At 40.9% G+C, this 21,046-nt stretch overlaps 1 protein-coding gene across 2 annotated transcripts in view; it reads left to right on the top strand.

Annotated features, from left to right (window-relative positions):
• Positions 1 to 21,046, top strand: part of SHQ1 (SHQ1, H/ACA ribonucleoprotein assembly factor) — a 38,589-nt gene that overhangs the window by 10,009 nt on the left and 7,534 nt on the right. For both annotated transcript variants that reach the window (XM_066558050.1, XM_066558051.1), the window contains exons 8-11: positions 1,738 to 1,892; positions 3,158 to 3,211; positions 5,023 to 5,146; positions 7,798 to 7,918. In XM_066558050.1, the coding sequence (XP_066414147.1) occupies positions 1,738 to 1,892; positions 3,158 to 3,211; positions 5,023 to 5,146; positions 7,798 to 7,918 (454 nt within the window). The remainder of the gene's footprint in view (positions 1 to 1,737; positions 1,893 to 3,157; positions 3,212 to 5,022; positions 5,147 to 7,797; positions 7,919 to 21,046) is intronic.

Raw genomic sequence — 21,046 nt, forward strand, 5'->3', positions numbered from 1 at the left:
GGGTAGAGGCACACATTTAAAAACCTTAAAATTGGGACATAATATTTCAGTTTAAAGAAAAAAAAAAGTTAAGGAAGGTTCAGTTCTGCTCAGTTCTTTCCCTTTGGGAGAGCTGTGGGATTCAAGACTTGGCTTGACAGGATCAGAAAGTGAGGCTATGCTCTCAGCAGCAGATTATCAGAGGTGCTTGCTGAGCTGTACTTTCCTGACTGCCCACTGAGTCAGCTCTCTGTGTGGGTCCAGCACATTTTATCTAAGTGCCCCTAACACATTTAGAGCTGAAGTGTCATAGGAGTCTGGAGATACAGATCTCCCAGTGATTTAAGTGGTGTTATCACAGTGTAAAATAGCAGTAGGGCTGTAACAAAACACCCTCTGGCTGTCAGACCTCATCCTCCCCTCAGAGATTAAACTCTGCTTCACTGACACTGCTACTGGAGGACAATTTGAAGTATCTTCTTTTTTAACATGAGCAATGGCCAGCTTAAAACAAGTAAAAGAGGTGATTAAAATGTAAAGGTAATGTCTGCAGTCTCATCTGTCAGAAACTTTGTGAGATGAATGTCTGACTCCTTTAGATGTGGGTATATTAACACACATTTATATTCTGGCATGGTTTTGCCACTGGCAAATACACAAAACAATTTTAAATCAAAGTTACAAAAAAACTTGCCAATTTAGCTTACTTGATAAGTAGCAGCAAGTGCTGCTTTGCATCAGATTAATACTGATTGTGGTACAGATTGTTAGCTAAAACTTGGCAGTGTAAGTGTACAAAAGTGTACAGGCTTAGTACAGCAGAAATGTAATTACAATTTTAATTGTTCTGATAATTTCACACCATGTACTTGGAAGTACAGGGAAAACAAAGTAGGTGGTGGTTTGGACATGTTAATAATGAGTTTCAGGCTTGGATAATTAATTTTCAAAAACTTGAGGCAATTGATAGAATTTTTTTTTCCAGCATTGAAGTATTTTCTCAGAGAAAGATATTTTATTTAGAACACCTGGCACTTTGCAGCAACTTAAGGAGCATCTTGTAACATTTACCTTTGGGAATTGTCTAGTCTACATCTTGTAATAGACCTGGAATTTCTGTGTTTATGGTCCAGCTGTAGATGTTATGATGCTTCAGAGTTTGAATTTTAAAGGAACAAAACTTTACTGCTATATTTCATTGGGGGTTTCTTTGGTATTTAAAAGTGAAGTGTGGTTCATGTTTACACTGAAGAATCAACTTATAAAGAAATTTACTGATAGAATAGAGATACATCATGTATAGTTGTGATTCAAGGGGTGATACTGACCTGCTTAGCATGAACAGAAAAAACAGAGTTAGAACTGCCATACTCTTTCTTAATTGCCACTTGCCTCTGGATTTTTGTCCCATACAATTGTGGGCTTAAGATCCTCATTTTACTTGGATCCTGATTGTGCATTTGTCCCTGTGTAAGATATCCAGGCATCCACAGAAACCCTTGGCACCTGGGGAGGGTCAAAATCATCAGTGTGTACATGCAGTGCTGTGCTGGAGCTTGACATGGAAATGAATATATCAGAGCTTAATAAAAATGCAGAAGGAAAGTAAGAGTGATTTAGGCTTTTTCTTGAGTGATTGGTGCCTTTTGATTAGTTACACGCTCCTTTTTAAAGACACTGTTGAGGTAGTATTCCCATCTCTTAAAGTGAATGTGCCAGCTTTAAATTCATAATCAATTATCCTTTTACTTTTTATAGTTGTCTTCTCTGAGGCAGAGAGAGAACAGATGAGGAAGTTCACAAATAAATCTTTTCTTCTGGATAAAAGGAGCCGTCGCCACGTCTATCTTGGATTAATTGATATTCTTCTGGCATATTGCTACGAGATCCGTGTCAATGAAGGGGACAAGAATGTGAGTTAATAAAAGTAAAAAATATAACATGTTTTAGGAACTTAGTGCTGGACCCTCTACTGCCATTTAGGAAACTTACCTTTTACCATGAACTTATTCCCAGGCGTTAAACTTAGGTGATGAAGTTAAAATGTGAGATTTTATATCTCTAGATTTGGTGCACATGGGGATTACTAGGATTTCTAAATACCTGTGTTCTTCTGCAGTAGCATTGGAATGGGAGAGATGTGGAATAGCGAGGGATTCCAGACAATTCTGTGCAGTTCTGATTTCTGTATCTTGGTTTAGGCAAATTTAACAAGTAATTGTTCTTTTTTGTTCTGTGTGGATAGCTTGCCCTCTTGGAATTGCTTCCCAGATACAACTCTGTGCCTCACATCTCCTGTGCTGATATGAACCAAGGAGATGTGTTTTCAATGCTTTTAACCAAAATATTGGCACATGTAATCAAAGCCATTCTGGCTTAATCAGACTCACACACAGGGCATGGACTGTAGCATGACAAGCAAAGTGTCCAGACCTGCTGATTCACCAGAATAATCTGGGATTGTGGTTGTGTTGCATGTTAGAGCTGCACAGAATTGCAAATCTGCCAGGACCACAGTTGTGCAATTCTTTATTGGTTTTGCAGTAACTGTATGATGTGTGTGGAAAACACACTGGGGTTTTTTCTCCTTTCCCCCCTGCCCTTTTTTTTCATTCCTATTTAATAGGAAAACCAAGACATTCAGGCCACACAAATCTTTACTAGAGCCAGGATTATAGATCAAGGCTTTCTGGCTTTTTGCCCCAGTCATCCCACTGGACCACACTTCCACTCAAATGCTATGAATCTGTCACATATTAAGAATAATGACATTTTACATGTACTGCTGGCTTCAGGACCCTCTCTGCAAGCCAAAAGTCTTGAGCTGTTTTCATGAAACAAGGCATTTGAGCTTGGCTTTTGTTGATTCAAGTCTCTGTTGCTTTGTGCAAAGGGACAGAATTCCACTAAAATACCATTTCTCTGTGTATTGCTGTTATATTTTAAAGATTTTGTGCATAAGCTGGATCATGCTACTATGGGAAGCAACTCAGTTATTTAACATCTGCATTGCAATATAATTTTTAATGCTGTCCTGTGGCCATTTCAATGCACATAATGTAATTACTGCTTCTTATTCACAAATGTTCTTAAATTGCTGCCAGAATCTTATCTTAAATAGTTTGCCAGCAGTGTTGGATTAGATAATACTTGTTTTACAGTCTTCTCTTAAAATCAGGTTGAATCATCTTGGAACATCAGGAAACTGAGTGCAGCATTGTGCTGGCTGGAGGTAAGGTAAAAGTATTGTGTTGTGTTTTTGCTGGGTTACTTGGGGTTTTTTTTGGTGTTTTGTGTTGTTTCTGTCCCAAATTTGCTCCTTTAGGATTGAAGATTGATTAATTGTATATCCTGTTTTTAATGGTGCCAGAAATTGGGTTCTGGGCTCCAGAAGTTATTGGGCATGTATTGCTTTACCTGTCCCCTTCTTTTCAGCCTTACTCTTGGAATAATAAAGGTTGGAAAAGACCTTATAAATCCTCAGGTCCAACCATTTCCAGCACAATCACCACATTCACCATTAAACCATGTCCAAGTGCCTCTTCCCTGTTTGAGCTGTTGCACATCCTTTGGAACCAGCAGAGATGAGAGGAAAGCCTGAATTCCATCTCTCCACATTCAGGTTATTCACTGAAAGCACCCAGGCCTGTGCAAAGAAATTGTTACAGAGCTAGGGGTGGAAAGGAATGGACCTGGCCTGAAACCCATGAATTCTTAAAATGCAGGAAGGTGGAAAGGCCTGTCCCAGCTCTGAGCTGAGTCTGCTGAGCCCAGTCTCGCTTTGCAGGATCAAAACTGAAACTGCACAGGATTTCTGGGTCCAGTCCTTCAATCTCTTCCACTAGTGTTGAATGTTGCATTCAGTTATAACTTGTCTGGTGACAGCAGGTTTTCTTTTGAGTTCTGCAGTAGCAGGTTACAAAGGAGTGCGGTAAAAAAGCCCTGTCTTAATTCACAATATTTTTTTTTAACACAGTGAAGGAGTTTTCTGCATGTGCTTGCCCTATGATAGAGCAGTTCTTGTGCAGCCAACAGTGTATTTCACACCTAGAAAACTCACAGTCCTGGCACCAAACTCTTAATAACTATCTCTGTTAGACCAACCATTAGGGCTGGGAGTTTTCATCATTCTGTACCAAAAAAAAGCCCCAGCTCTGGTTTGTTTGAGCTGACTGCCATTTTCCTGGCCATGACATGAACACACCTTAGCCTCTAAATATTCAATCACAAACCATAAATGATTTAAATGCTTGCTGGTGATCCATTAAAATGAACAATGGGTTGAGCTAAGTCACAGAATGCAAAGAAATGCTGGCTGTCAGCAAAGTGCTTTTATTAATTTTAATAGATTGAGAGTTCAAGATGAAATAGGTATTTTTTTTTAATTCATTAATAAATGGAGCATTTTGTCTTGAAAAGTGAAAGCTGGAAGGGAAATCACTTTTAAGAAAGTCTTTAATAACTCCTTAATGCCTCTGGCCTGAGTAAATTAGGTGTTCCTCACTCATGAAGGAGGACAATGAACTGTTCTCCCCAGGCAGGTATATTTATCCCTGTCTTGAATATCTAGAATTTTCATGAAAAGCAGAGTTGTGTATCATTTTTCGAGATCTTACATGTACACATGTATTTGGTTAATATCATATGGATTTAATTTTCCTTTATTCTTAAAAGGCTTTTTATAGCTCCTCCTTAATATATGTAATAATGTGGGACAGATGTAATTTATTGCTTTAATCTAAAGGATGGCAAAGTCTTGACTGAGATGTTTTATTCCCATGTTCTCTCTGTTTTTTTTTAACCCCCAAACCACTAAAATGTACAGGACTTCTGTTATCTTGCCATGCAAACTCAGTGTGCAGTGTCTTGTTTCTATTTAACATGTACATTTCCATATCTATTCAAATACAGATTTTTAGAGTAGAGGCATAATAAATCAAAATGTGCTTTTTGGTTTTTTTTCCTATTCTGCTATGGCTTTTTTCCTTAAAGAAAAACAAACAAGCACACAGACTAATGGAGATTTTTCCCTGATGCACACAGAGTTTCTCCAGCATCCATGATGTCCTGGTATCTTTTGGAAGGAGAGTGCTGTGCTATCCCCTGTACAGGCATTTTGAGCTGGTGACACGTGCCTTCAGTGACACAGTCATGATTCTGCAGCTGGGTGAGTCTTTAGGGACTGGAAGTTGTACAAACCATCTTTATACCTTGTTCAAGTTACCTGCAGCTTCTCTATTTAGCGTGAGTTACTTCTTTGAGAAAAGCATTTGATTTATTTTTTGGACAGAAGGATCACTGGATTATTTTAAATGCTTGTGAGTTGCAGGATTTAAAACCCACACAAATGGCAATATTAATCTTAATATTGCCAAAAACTGTTGCTGATTGAAAATCCCATTGACATTATATCAGTCAGGGAGTGAAGTTTTAAGGGGAAGATGGATGCTGTCCCTCCTCACTTATCTGCACTGCCTTATGTTGCTGTTCATAAGTGTGAAAAAGAAAATTCTGTGATGCAGTGCTGGCAGCCTTTTCCTGAGGAGGATGTAGTTCGTGTGAGGTAAGAAATTTGCTTTTATTTTAATGTCACAGTGGAAAATGGTGTTGCAGTGAACATTCAGTGATCCAGTGAAATATTGCCTGACTGGGTAAGTTACTACCAGGATATTTTCAATTAAAAAGTTTGTAGATTTCTTTCCTTGTGTCTCAGAATACTGTTCCATTAAAAAGAGAGAAGAACAGCAAAGTTCAGTTTATCTTTAGATGAATGCTCCTCCTTGAAAATGTGGAAAAATACATAGAAGTCTGTGGGGAAAAAGAATGTAAAATAGAGATATATGACTTAAACTTTCCTTCCAAATACACAGGATGAAAGCTGGTAGAATTTCATGATGGTATAAAATCAGATTATCATATCAAATGGTACATACAGAGCTGGGGTCAAATTTTATCCTCATTTTGAAATAGTCAGTGGGAAGAGGCCTGGATTCTGAGTGTGTAAAATTCAGGTTTCAGTCTGTTCAGGCAGCTCTCTCAGCAAGGAGCTCCAGAGGGATCCAGTGGTTTGCAGACACCTTCTCTGACTTTGCTTTTACACACATTGGAAGCTTTTTTATTTTAAACACAACTAGTGGGGTTTTCTGGATAATAAGGAAGTAGCATCTGCACAGAAAGAGCAGTTTATTTATTGATCGCTATAATGCAGAGCTGTAACTATGCAAAAACTGCTAAATATCATGGGCCCACCTTCTGAAAGCAGACATTTGATAGTTTGCCTGATGCAGGATTCCCTGTTTCAAGTCTGGCAAGATTTGCAGCCTCTCATTAGAGACCCATCAAGATACTGTAATCCAAAACTTTGAATTTATGAAGAAAGACATTTTTAGTTGGGAATGACTGTAACATTCACTGATGTACATTGTTACTTGGCAGATGAGTAACAGGAGTGGATGTTGGAAATGGTTTGGGCTGACAGCTTGACAGCTGGAACCTGAAAAAATCAGCAAAATTTTAATTCCACACATCATTTCTTTGTGAAAGAGCACACTTCTTTTTAGTCAAAATAGTGATGCTTGACAAGCATTGATGGGGATACAATTTAAAAGTTATTAGTTATATTTGGGGTTGTAGGTTTTCTTTGCTGACTTGGTTTCCAAAACCAGTGGGCTTTTTCTGTTCTGTTTGCCATGGCTTTTTGCTCTCTCCATTCCTCCTCCTTATTGCCATCTTCCTCCCCTTAAACTTTCATTTTCTGGCTGTATCTTTTTTCAGCATGGAATTACTTACAAATAAGCAAACAAATTTTGTGCTTGAACAGCAGGGGGAGTTCTGATCTTTTTTGTTTCTTTTTTTTTTTTTTCCCCTCTCCTCTAAATCTGTAAAATGAAATTTCATCCCTGTTCAGGTTTCATAGCCTGGGAGGAGCCAGCCTCTTGGGAGAGGGTTATTAGATTCCATTTGCAGTGGTGGCTGTTTTCATTTGAATGTGGGTTTTTTTCCCCACCATTAAACGGTGAAAATAATTTTTTTAAGTGTTCCAGCACTTAACCCTTTAGCAACTGTCATCAGAAAACTAAGGGGGGAGATTCCAGCTAATTGGAATGTTGCATAGGAAGGAAAACTCAAACTGACAACGGGAGGTTTTCTAGTTGTGGACTGAGAATACAGTAAAAGATTAAAAATGTCTTTATTGACTGTGTGTCAAATAGCTCCTTCCTGAACATGAAGTGAGCTTTTTCTTTCATTTTGCCAAACTATTCTGTGACTAGCAGAAGTAGGAGAAGTTCTCCCTAATTCCAGGCCCTCTTAGGTAATCCTTCCATTGCCTCTCCCAGTTCCACGTGCCTGGCCCTGCTGTGAGCTGTGTGTTCCCAGCACTGGTGTTTGTGCAGGCACAAAGGGAAAAATGCTCCTCTTGAGAGAGATGCTGGGCCATAACTTCTTGTTATTTGTGAGCTCCTTTTCAGCTTGGTTTGTTTCTTTTTAAGTACAGTGCCCTGCCTGTGTGTGCTGCAGTTTGGAGCAGGGGAGGAGCTGGGGGAAGGGGCTGCTTCAGCTGTGGAGAATTACACGCATGGCTGGGCCTGCAGGCTCTGGTCCTGCAGAGATTCCTGCTGAATCCAGGGCTCCCCATCCCCAGGGATGTGGATGCTGGAGGACACAGTTACAGGGCTGCTGTTCCCAGCCTGGGAATCAAGCCCAGTTTCCAAGGAGGTCGTGGATACTGTGGTTATTAAACCCTCAGGTGGGAGAGGATAAAGATGATCTGTTATTGTGAATATCTTGTGAATCACAAAACCAAAAATCTGTTTCCAGGGAAAGCTGCAGTGCTGAAGTGTCTGCTGGACATTCACAAGATTTTTATGGAGAGTGACCCTGCTTACATCCTTAATGATCTCTTCATTACAGACTACTGCATCTGGATCCAGAAAGTCAAGTAAGTTCTTCAGTAGTTGCTGATGTGGGACATGTTTTTAGCATACTTCATCTGTGAACAAATATCAGTAAAATAAATTCTGTCTCCTATATGTGGGAATATGATCAGTTTTCTCATTTAGTAGCTGTGTCTGTCCAGCAATTCTTGATACAGAAGCAAAGGCATTCAGTGCATTTTTTTTTAATACAGGGATGCCATTGGAAAAGGGAGGGAGGAATTGGATTTTAAGTAAAAATGTGAATTTCCATTAATATATTAATAGGGGTTTTGGGGGAAAAAACCAGCTTGTGGGGATTTCTCATTCTATTGTGATCTTTCCTATGAAGATAAATGTTTATGTAGCACTTCTGTAACTTCAGGATAAAGGCTGGAAGGAGCTTCCAGTTCACAACTGACAGCACATGCAAAGCATTCCCAGCTGCATGGAGCATTGATTTATGGGCTGTAGCAGTTGCACCAATTGATTATTAACACCAGAAGAAGTGTCACAAATCCCCATGTGCTCTGTGCTCCTGCAGCTCTCCCTGGCACTGTGGGAAGCTTTGGCTTCCACTGCTTGAGAGGAAAGAGGGACTTTGCCACCTCCAGACAAAACCCCTGCACTTCTGTCTCACCTGTGTTCTTTTAATGGACTCAGCATGGCTTATTCCCAGAGTTTTGGCTAGTTTGCAGCCAGACTGGTTGGAATACCAGCATGTTTTAATGGCTTAAAACCAAAAGTACCAGTAGGAAAACAGTGGGAAGTGGATTAAATGATTAAAGCAACCTGCAGGTTCAAATCTTACTAAGCTTTATATTGTTCTTGTCAGATTTACTCTGGTTTTTGTATTATTTTTCCTTCCTCCTTATATCTTCACAGCCTTCTCTGAAAGCCACAAAAGGTGTGAGTTGGAGTAGGCATGACTAATATACACACAAAAAAAAAGTCATTGTCTATTTGTTAATACAGCAATGCAGACTCCTGAACCAGTGGCTAAAATAGTCTTTGTATTTACCAGGAGACTCTGGGGGATAAAATATCTGAAGTGCACAAGACAGTGAAGGGGATATAGAGGGAATTTGGTAATAATTGTGATCAGAAGGGGGAATGAGGCAGCCTGCACAGGCTGGTATGTTGAGGTGTGACCTTAGCAGTCCTTCTTGGAGAATTAAAGACCATCAGTTCACAGCTGTTCATGATGGTTTGTAGATGTTGGTTCTTATTCTCTGTGTGCATTCAGTGACTCTGTTCCTATAGGTAACAATATATATAAAATATAAAATGCTTTAAAACAATTACAGGAGTTTCCAAATATTTTGATTCTGCTGAATTCCTGAAACAGCCACTTCATTTTACACTGTCAAATTTGAAGAGGCCTTTTTCAACCACACCTGAAATGTGTGGGAAATTCACCAGGTATGGGGAAATTCAGGTTGAAGTTGAGTAGAAAAAGTGTAGTAAATAAAGGAGAAAGTTATTTCATGGATCTTTCACAGAGAAATGAGTCATTAGGCAGTAATACCTCTGCTGCCCATATCAATGAATATAATGACTAGCAAGTCAGTCATAAACCCAGTTTTCTTTAAATCCAGCCCAGGAAAATGCACAGTAGCTATAAGTGACTGATAGATTAACACATTTCCTCCCAGACTCTCACATTATGTCCCAGTTAAGCAGAAGTGACAGCTGCTGGAAAGAGGGCAATTAAGCTATCTTATTGTCAGAGTGACATGGCACAATGGCTGTCTGTCATTAGGAGAGCAAGAGAGAGAGAGAGAGAGAGGAGCTGCAGAACCCAGTCCTATTTTTAGGCCTGAATCAGGACAGCATTTAAGCATATGCTGCAGTTATTGCTGTGCAGTTCAGCAGTGTTTGAAGTTCAGCAAGTGCACAGGGAATGGGAACACTTGGTTTTGTTCCTTTACGTTGAAGGGAGCAGCTAAGCTCACTTGTCACTCAGGACATACCTTGACAGGGTGGTGATTTGTCTGTTCAAGGCAAGGGGTCCCAGCTCCCCAAGGTGAGGCACCTGCAGAGCAGGGTGTGGTGCATCTTCCCTTTCAGGGATGAGGGTTGTGACATCCCTCTGGGAATTCCCTCTGAAGCACTAGCACAGGGTGCCCAGAGCAGCTGTGTTTGCCCCTGGATCCCTGGAAGTGCCCAAGGCCAGGTTGGATGGAGCTTGGAGCAGCCTGGGACAGTGGAAGGTGTCCCTGCCATGGCAGGGAGGTGGATTGAGGAGAGCTTTGAGTTTCTTTCCCACCCCAACCATTCTGTGGTTCTGTAGTTGCTGTTGTGGTGGAAGAGTTTTGGGAGGGAGAAGGTGTTTATAGATGTTACTGTGGTCTTTCAGTGTTAAAGTTATTTCCACCTCCAATCAGTCTGGATACTTCCCCTGTTTTGCTTCTTAACTATTATTTGCTCCATCAGGCTTCATTAACTTCCTTTGTCTCCATTTCCTCCTGTCCTTTTGTGGCTGAGGATAATCTCAAAATCCATGGAGGGTTTTGCTTTTCTTCTCCTCTTGCCCTGTAAGCAACAAACTCCTGGTGGAGGTGGGGGGTCTCTGTTTACACAGTTAAAACAGACTGCAGGTTCTTTTTAGTGCAGAATCTGGGCACTTTAAAAGCAGCTGGAAACAAGCCCTTCAGCTCACCTGTGCTGGCAACAGATCTCTGGGTTTAGGAAGAAAGTTTGGCACTGGCAAAGCCATAATGGATATATCCAGTGAAAGACAGCACTCAGTCCCATTCCAGATGAAGAGAAACACCCCTGGTAGGTACTAGCTTTTAAATATGCCATGTGGAAACAAAATCCTTATAGCCAGCAGAGTGTCAATAGCTGATTACAAATTTGGTTTGAGATCATAGTTTGGCTGTGGGTAAATTCGATGAATAAGTGAATGTGTCACTGGGCTGGCAAAAGCTGATTTATTTTAAGCACAGTCTGTCTGGAATTGGAAATTATGAAGATGCTGAATAAAACACACACAGGTGGCTAATAGTCAATTTGGGATGGGGAGTACAAGCTAGGTCTGGAATTCTAAGGATTTTTTTTTAGAGTTTTTTTTTTTTTCCAAAAAAATTACTTTATTCAGGTGCCTGTTACTAAGAGAAAAGTAGATTCCAAAATGTCTTAGACAATGGAAGATACTAGCAAGTGTTGCTAAAATGTCCTCTTTCTGCTTGCAGTTTTAAAGACAGTTTCACCTGCTTTCTAGGTTCTCAGTATTTCCCTCCAAGCTGCTTGTGGAGTGACTATTAATAATTCCATCCATTGTGTAAGGTGGCATGTAAATCCTTTTAAGTGTTGTTAGGTTTTGAAGAAAGGGAGCATGTTGCTCAGCCAAACTTATCAGAAAAGAGGGAAAAGTAAATGTTAACTTGGGTAACAAAAGCTTGACAAAGACCTATGAAGGCAGCTTGTGGTAAATCTCAGCAGGTGGTGTCAACATTTCTGTTGAAAAGCCAGATGCAGCCAGATGGAAAATTGCATCTTTAACCCCTGAGGTCATAATGACATGTCATCACTTCATTTGATCCCCCTGCTAAGTGAGCTTATCATCCACCCTGCTGTCACTTCTGTTATTGCTTTCATTTCCATAATAAAATTAAATTTAATTTGCCTGGTTTGCATGCTTTTGTTCTTCAGGTCCGAGCTTTTACAAGCCACTCTGATACATATGGCAGCCTCTCCAAGGTGAAATTAGAACTGAATTTTTGTTCTAAGTCTGGGGTTTTCTCCATCTTTCACACCTTCCTTGAAGCAGAAGGGGATGAAGGAGAGGGAAAAGGGTTTTTGGGGAAACCACTGGTTGGCTGATGGCTGCAATCTGGGCAGCTGGGACCAGGGCAATCCAGGTATGCATTTAGTGCAGGAGAGCTTTTCCTCCCTCCTGTCAGGAGTCTGTGACCCCAGGAGCTGTGTCCTTTAGAGAGCCAGAATACTTTACCCACTGTCTCTTGCTGTGCTGAGGTTCCTTTGTGTGGCCTGATGTCTTTCTCCAGTGTTTTGTGTTCCCCTTTGTGCCAGGCTCTATTCACATGGGGTTTTTTGGCTGCTGTTGTACATATGTGCCTGCTGGCCATGACACGGGTGGGAGGCTGAACAGCTTCCTCCAGTCTTTGGCAGTACAGGCAGTTCTGCACCCCTGCTCAAGGGAACAGCTCCAGCCCATGGCAATTTAAAGGATTTTTGCCTAATATTTGCATGCATATTTAGCTTTAAATTGTACCAGCTTAACATTTGTAAACGTGTATTATCTGTATTCCTGAATTGGAGGTGAAGCTGTGAGTGTTCCTGACAAGTTTCCCAGGGTTTGGTGCTCTCAGTATAGAATCACAGAATGGTTTGGATTGGAAGGGGCTGTGAAGATCATCCAGTTCAACCCTTGGCCATGGGCAGGGAGACTTCCACAAGACCAGCTTACTCATCCAGCCTGCCTGTTGTACAGTGGGTTTTTTTCTCATAGTTTTATAGGTATGACATGTACAGGAGAATGTTTGATCCCATGTACGTTTTTCTACTTTTTAACTTGGGATAAGATGATGAAGATCATTGTTTGTGTTGTATTTTGTAGTAGCTTCAACACGTGCAGTGAGGGAGAGCTGTGAGCTGAGGCAGCTGAGCTGTTAAATTGCCTTGCTGTGTTCTGTGGAGCTCTATCTGCAATTTGCTTTGTTATCCTTCACAAATACGTGCTCTGCACCCTCAGACAAATGTGATGGTGCTAATTTTGGTGACTGTAGGTGTAACATGCCAGTTTGAGCATGGACTCCTTGATTTAAAGTGAAAACCAGGATTCCTTGTGGCATTTCTACAGTCTCTGTAGAAGCTGCTGTCTTCATTGGTACCAACTAATTTAAAATCAGATATTCCTGAGTGTGTCATATTTGCTTCTCCTGGTTTGCAGGTGAGACAGCCCCTGAAAGGTGGGCTGGCCTCATAGGTCTGTTTTCCTTTTCATCTCCTCCTTACAATGGAAGCCTTGTCCTTGTTACACTGTAATTACCCAGTCTGAAGCCAGCAGGGAGTTGCTGCTTGATGTGTAGGATGTGAATTTCTCCTAAATAAATGTAGGATTAATTACATTCACAGCATGTCACCGAGGTGATGAGATCGACTGTGATTGTTCAGGCCCCCTTTGCTTTTCTTTTCCCCAGGTTTTCTGAATCCCTTGTTTAATCAATACAGTGTAATGCTGCCCTGATGCTGCAAAGGCATGAAGGAGTCCAGGACTTTGAGAGAGGGAAAAAAAGATTTGTGAGATGCAGGATTTTTACTGCCTGTCTCACATCAGATCCTAAAGTGCACAGGGGAGTAAAGAACTCAACTTTAAGTGTTGTAGTTTCAGTCCATTGCATTGGCTTTACCTCAGGCTTTTGCTAGATTTGGGAAAATATTTTGTAACATATAAACATGTTGAAGCTTCTGCAGTCAAATATGATCTTTCAGTGAATGTAAATAGAATTTTAACATGCATTCCAATGGTGTGTTAAAATAATTTGTGAAATGGATCATTTATCTGCAAACTGAAGAAATTGGATTTGGTTAATTATTTGCTAAAATCTGGAAAACTTTGAAAAACGTTTCAAAGTGTGTAGAAAATATCTTGATTGTGCCACTTTTGCAGCTGTTTCTTCTTGGCATTTTTGTGTTCTTTAGTGTTTTGGGGTTTTGAAGAGCTCAAAACACTTGAAAAGACACTAGCCAGGCTTTTAAAAGTCTTTTCTTATCTGCTTTTTTCTGCTTGTACAGTTGATATTCATGGATTAATAGAATGGTTTGGGCTGGAGGGGACCTTAAAGGTCATCCCATTCCACCCCTGCCATGGCAGGGACACCTTCCATTATCCCAGGCTGCTCCAAGCCCCAATGTCCAGCCTGGCCTTGGGCACTGCCATGGATCCAGGGGCAGCCCCAGCTGCTCTGGGCACCTGTGCCAGGGCCTGCCCACCCTCCCAGGGAAGAATTTCTTCCTAATATCCCACCTAAACCTGCCTGTACTCATGAAATCCTATTTCACCTTTATGGCACTTTCACATTCCTAGGAAGGATTTAACCTTTGAAACTCAGGACTACTAAATGAGGAGTGAATGGAGTTTTTCTGGAGGAGTGAAATAGTTTTTCACTCAGCACTTCTACTGTGAAAATACTGAGTTCAGATAGGAGAATTCAGGAACAAAACTGTCCTAAAAGGTTTTCAAATGGTGCACTGCTAATGTTAGTTTATTAAATATTTGATTTGTGCTGGGGGAAAGAGGGAATGTGTTAACACATAATAAGAATGAATTGGTGATTTAAAGCATTCTCAAATGTTAGAGGAATATGCTAATTTTCAGCTGTTAACCTCCTGGATCCAGCAGCCCTGATTCCAAAGAACAAAGGCATAAGCAGTAATATATTCTGGATGAAAATCCTGCCTCTTGGCTCTGTGGGATTAATGTGATTTGTACAGCACATTTAAAGCACTTCATCCAGTTGAGGCGTGAGGGAAAATGCCCCTGGTGGTGTTGAGTTGCAGGTCATGGGCAGCTGTTCCTGCTCTGCCTGCCTTTGCCTTTGCCCTCACCTTCATTGCATGGCAGCCTTGGCTTAGTGGAGGCTGCAGGAGTTTCAGGTTTGTTAAAAACTCCAGTTTGCAGAGTGTGTGGTGCAGAGAAAAGCCAAATGGCTTTCATGGAGCTGCTTTCAAAGCAGCTTTGCCATTAGCATGTGTTTTTAGCTTATGTTCTGCTGTGGCCTGTTGTGTTCACTTATCAGGTAGTGTAACAACCCCATCACAAAACCCCTTAGCTTCATCTGGTTTGATCTCTTTTGTAGTGAGTTTTGCCTGTAGCTTTTTAATGATAATGTCATTGTGGGATGCACTGAAGCCACATCATTCTCTTCCCCTACTCCCTGCAAAACAAATGCCCTCTCCTATTTTGAAGATTTTCACCTTGAAGGCTGTTCTTTCCTTTGCTGTTCTGCTTTGGTAAGAGCCATGCAGGTAACAAGGACAAGCCCAAAAGCTTGGTGCTGTTTGTGGTCACACCTGGAACACGGTGAGGCAGCTGGGGCTGCACCCTGCCTGCCCTGAGAGCACTTGCTGCAGGAGCTCAGGACTACAATCCCCAGTTACTGGAGCTCAGGACACCAATCCCCAATTATTGTAATTCCTTCTTAGCAGGTTTTACAAGCTGGCATTGCTGCTGCTGGCAGGCAGCTCAGTGTGCAGCACTGCTTGGAGCACTCGTGCTGTGCTGGGTTTGCTTCCCATTCACTTCCTTGGTGGCCTGGAGTGCTGAATTAACTCTGAGCTGTCCCAGCTGCTCTTACCAATAATGAGTGGCTGCTTCAGATGGTCTTTGAGATTAATTTAATGCATATTTAAAAATCTGTAAGAAAGCACATAATGCATCCTGTTAGAATTTTTTTTTTGTAGCATTAAATGTTATTTATTTATTTAAAGGTGTAAAATGAATTGCACAGGCTGCCCCAAACAGGCCATAAGTGCTTATTTGAACAATGTGCATTTTAATAGAAGGGAGTCTAAAATGACACACTCAGTAAAAGCTTGCAGAGCACAGTTTTGGATTGGAGAATAAATGACAGCTGAGGGCAGCAGCTTCAGAAAAATAGGTTGGGTCATGCTTGAGAACAGTTTGAACCTGAGCAGGTGGGAGAGGGTGAGTGCACTTCAGCTGAAGAAGCAGAGTAGTATCACTTAGAAGAAGGAAGTGGCATGACCTTAAAATGCATCATTTGTAAGACTCTGTTAAAACACTGATTCTAGTGCTTGTTCAAGAAGATGTTGAAAAATGGAGAGGATTAGGGGGGAAAATACTTCATGAATGTAAATGTCTGAGTGACCTGGGTTACACCAAGACATCAAATAAACTCAGGAGTGCATTGGTAAGAAAATTAAAGGTTGATTAGGACTTGTCTACAAGTATGCTGGGAGAGAGATTTCAGGTTTTAGCCATTGAGTTGTATTTAAAAAAGAAATTGCACAGTCTATTTGAACAGGAAAAATTCAGACAGCAATAAATTTTCACATTTTCCTAGTGAAAAGTAATTGAGTTGACTCATTCTTCCTGTGTTGTTGGGTAATTCTGTACAGTCTTACTTGTTTCTATCAAAATTGCACAGCTCAGATAAACACCTTTTGCTTCAAACCTGAGTTCTGGGTCTGATTCAGGAAGTATTGGAGATTCTGAGCAGTTTATTATGCTACTAAAACAGGAAATGCTATCATTTTCCTTAAAAGTTAGGTAGGACTTGACCAATTCATCAGAGAGTTGGTAGAACCCCCAAATTTATTTATTTTCATCCCAAGTCATCTGTTCTTACACCTTAGATCACAATTCTTGGATTTAAGAAGAGTAACTAATAATTTGCAGGCACGTTCTGTGTGTCTCCTCTTTCAGTGCTTTGATGCATGTTTTTAATACAATTTCTGTTTTGCTGCCAGTGCCTCTCCTTAGGTCCTGCATCTTGTTTAAGGCCTGAGCTGTCACTTCAGGTGTCTGTAAAGCAGGAGGTGCACACAGAGCACTTGTAAATAACAATACCCAACTAACACAGTGCACTGACCTAAGAGCCTTAAGGCAAAACACTGCCCTGAGGGCTCAGAAAGGTGATAGACAGATGTGTATTATACCAGAAATTCCCTCTCATGTATGTTTTAGCAAGCCCTGTAAAACATGGATTTTTAACAAGGGATTTAATCTCTCCTTCCAGCTGCTAGCTACAGTTTCCTTTGATGTTTTTGCTCTCCTGCCCTCTGTTGTTTTTTCCTATTTATTCCATCACTTTTCTATAGCTCAGCTTCCTTCAGGCTGTGTCTGAATGCACCTTGCTGTGGGCAGAGAAGGCAAAGAAGAAAGCCATTTTTTTCCCCCCTCAGGCTACTGCTTTGATTTTCCAAAGTTGTGGGGAGGCAGTTGCTGTGTGCCTGCAGAAGGGTCAGTGATCTGTGTCTGTTCAGGCAGCACAGCTCAGCTGAGTGCATTTCTGGGTTGATGAGGGGAAGGATGAGCTGGTGCAGTCGTTCCCTTCCTGAGCAGGTGGAATGTGCAGCTCTGCTCCAAGGGGGAAGCTGAGCTCTAGGCTGGGAACATCTTTCTGCTTTGTTTCCAACCTGCTCAGCAGCTAGCCTAATAATAGTCATTATTTCTAAGAGGCATGATCATGGAGCAGTTTGGGTTGGGAGGGACCTTTAGAGGCATCCAGCCCAGCCCTCCTGCAGTGAGCTGGGACATCTTCAACTCAGTCTGGTTGCTCCAAGCCCTGCCCAACCTGACCCTGAATATTCCAGGGATGGGGCAGCCACAGCTTCTCTGAGCAGCCTTTTCCAGTGTTTTATCACCCTCAGTGTTAAAAACTGTTCTTATATCTAACCTGAGTGGACCCTGCTGCAGTTTCAGACCATCCCTTGTTCAGTGGTGCCCCAGAGCAGCTGGGAGCAGGTGCCTGAGCACTCAGGGGATGTGGAGGAGCTGGGAGCAGGCACTCCAGCCCCTTGCAGAAATCTGGCTTCCTGCCAGCAGCTTGCAAGATGCTCTGGTTTGGTGTCTTTTCCTGTTCAGGCTGCATTGAGGATGGACTGAGGGTGAGGGGGCTGCAGGTGGAGTTTTCCCTTCAGGTGTTCTGAATGTCAGTCACAGCGATGGAGCAGTGGAGGAGTTAAACTCTGATCAGCCCCACTGTGTTGTTTGGTGGATAAATTCTATTGTGGAGGGGTAGGATCATGCTGGAGTAATGTTTGTAATTGTGCGTTTAAACCTGTTCCCTGCCATTGTTGTTATTTTTGTAATACAGGACTTTGCTAGCATTATCCTGAAACTAAAATTCACATTTTCTGCCCTGCTGTGTGAGTACCTTTCATTCCCATACTGGAACACAAATTGTCTGATCTGCAGCATGAGAAGAGCTTTTTCCTAGATCACCAGCAGTGATGGTGAAGACCAAATTCTAGGTAATGGCAGCAAAGAAACTTGAGGGAAATGGGGCTAATACAGAACAGTTCAGTGTTCCATTTCTGTAACACAGTCAATATTGCTATCATTTTATAAAATCTCTCTCTGCATCTGTTTTGTGGTGAGTTATCTATTCATCTTTCATTATTTGTGTTTATCATATATGACTATGGAAGCTGTGCCATTATTAGATGTTTGGACTGGCTGCAACTTACTGGAGCTGTTTTGGCAACAGAGCTCTGTTAAACTATTCTTAAAACATATAAATACTCTTCAGTTTCTTTTTATAGTGCAATATTAATTCCAAGTCTGTTTTCTCTTATGAATATTTTCATAATATCATCTACATAAGTAAGCTGTACTTGATTTCTTTTATAATCCATGATCTGTTTGGTTTCAACTTATCAAAAAGACCAAGTAATGAAAGTAAGATGTTATATTGGAAAGCTTCATCTTTTTTTAAAATATTTATAAATGTGAAGTTCAGCTCATGCAGTATTTAGATTCATTATGAAAGAAGCACTGTGGAATTTCAGAATAAATAAGGGGGGAAAGTCACTTGAAACATTCAGACTTATTAACATAAAAGAAGTCACTTAAATTGAAACGCTGGTGCTGTTTTCTATTTGATTTATGGTTAACAAACTGTAATACTTTAAGCTATGTAGATAGCAGTTCATGTTTACAAGACTGCCAGTTGGATTGCAGTGTAAGTACATCACTCTCTTGGTTTCAGAATCCATGTAATGGCCTTTGAAAGCCAGAATTCCAAGATTAAAGCATTTTATGTTCCCCTTAAGCCTGCTGGATTCTCCCCATCAGCCGTTGTTTATGGGGCAGGGCTGTGTTTTGTCACCTGCACAGAAGGGTGGTTTCTCATGCCCAGAGTCATCTCCTGGTGCTGCACTTCAGCTTTTCTGCTCCTGGTGCTGCACTTCAGCTTTTCTGCTCCTGGTGCTGCATTTCAGCTTTTCTGCTCCTCTCCAGTTGAAGTGGGGGCATGCTGCTCACAAGGAGATGCATTTTTCCACCCTTTTGAACCCAGCACTGATTTTTCAGAGAGGTTTTCCTGTTTGCAGTGAAGACTTGCTGTGCGGGGAACTTTTCCTGTCTCTGCTTTATCAGGTATCTGTGAGGAAAGGAGGAGAAAAGACTTTATAAACTTCCCAACTCAATTCTTCTGCTCTAGTCCCTTTCCCACATCCTTTGACACATCCACAGCTGGAATTAGCATGGATCAGTGGCTGGTGGGTGCCTGCCCTGGCCTCCTGCAGTAGCTGTGTCCTGCCAGCCTTGTCCCAGGAGGCTCATTATTCATCCCTCTCCTTATTTTCATAAAATATGTAGGAATTCAAAGATCTTTATATTCTAGTTGCTCTTAGATTTGATAAAGTTGCCTGCTGTTTCCAGGAGCTGTTAGAAAGGAAATTATTAACAGTCAGTATGGACATGGACAGTGTAACTGTGCAGAGCTAGGTTATTTAGGCTGAAAATCAGAGTCCATCATCTTGAGAGACAGAAAGCAAGAATTCCTGCCTGCCGTTGCATAAAAGATCTTGCACAGATTGAACACTTATTTTTTTGAGTACTGTCTTGAAGTTTAGAAATTAAGTAGTCTTTGATGTGCTGGGGAGGTGGTTTGTTTCTTTTCTATGAAAACAGTGATTAATCCAGGACTAATTCCTGTGAACAAATGTTGTGTTTTTGCTGTTATGTTTACACTTATCTGTCTTTTGTTGCAGATAAGGTAGAAGATTAGTTAAAGTTTAGGTCAATTTTTACCTAAGTTCTGAAGAAAATGATCCTGTTTTTCCTTTACTAACATTCTTCCATTATCTTCTGTACTGATTGATCAGAGCTAATGAGATTTTAATGGAGTTATTTATGGCTTCTCCCTCTTACTATAAAAGTGTATAATAAGCTGGGCACATGAAACTGTTGGATGGTTCTGTTTGTTTTTATCTCTGTTAATTCTATGACCTCTTCTGGGATTCTTTCAGATCTCCTAAGGCAGGTAGGCTATGATGAGCTAACCAGCTAATAAAGGCTGGAAAGAAATTTAGATGTTACTTACTCATCTTCCTGATGATTATAAAATATTTTCTGTGTTCTTCTGGGTCAGGGCCTTTTGTTGCCATGTTCAGGTTCAAGTGCTGTGTATTTTTCAGTTCCTGCCTTAAACTTCATGGTAGTATTGTGCTTTAAGTTTTAGCTTGAAAGGAATAGTTGTGTTCCCAGATCCAGATGAAGTAAAATCTGTGCACAGATTGCCCAGCCTTGTGGGGAATTGGGGTAAAACTCTGTAGTAGGATACTTCAGCAGTAAAAACTGTGTAAAGTTAGTTGTTGTCATGGTCTGTAATTCAGCAGTGTGCATGACAGGCAAAGTGGGTGGCACTATTAATACTTACCCACATTATTTTCTGCTCTGAATTTCCTTCAGAACTTCCTTTGGAGTATTTTTGTTCCCTGATCCTGAACTTGCTTTTTCAAAGCTAATTCACTATGATTGGAGGTCACTGACTAGTGTATAATTGAAGCACTCATTATAAATAACCTTGAAAGTGAAATAATAAATGGTGAAATATGTGAGATACTATAAAACACACTCTAGAAGTGTAATTGAGCCTTTGTCTCTGGGCAGATTCTGAGGCTCAAGTTCTTTTGTAACCCATTACTTTTTAAAGAGTGGTTTGGGCAAATGGATGGTGCCTTTAGTGTGATGAGTTTCTTATTATTGCACCTAAATGTCCATTTGTAAGGGTTCTTTTCCTGAACTGGAGGGGTTTTGTGATCTAACCCCATCGTTGGACCATTTATGCAATTTTGTGCCTGTTGACTGGAGCTGTTTCTGCATTAATGAATTCTGCTTTAGTATTCAGTGCCATCATCATTATTGCTCCTGTGTCTTACCAGTCAGGCCTGATCAAACCTAGACTCTTTCATGTCTTGAATATTTTATTAAAATCAAATTGTCTGTCAATTCTATATCATAAGAATTCAATCTTTTTTTTTCTTTCAAGCTGCCTGAAAGTGCACATCAGGTGTGGAGGATTGTTTCTCATTGTTATTTGCCTTGCTGAAGGAGTTGTGCTACTTTTGGGCTAAACCCCTGAAGTTTGAGTTCTGTTACAGCCATTTTTGAATGTGCCTTCCCTCTGCTTTATCCTCCATCCCTGGCTCTCAGA

Source organism: Molothrus aeneus, chromosome 12, assembly GCF_037042795.1.
Source record: "Molothrus aeneus isolate 106 chromosome 12, BPBGC_Maene_1.0, whole genome shotgun sequence".
Classification (NCBI taxonomy): Eukaryota; Metazoa; Chordata; class Aves; order Passeriformes; family Icteridae; genus Molothrus; species Molothrus aeneus.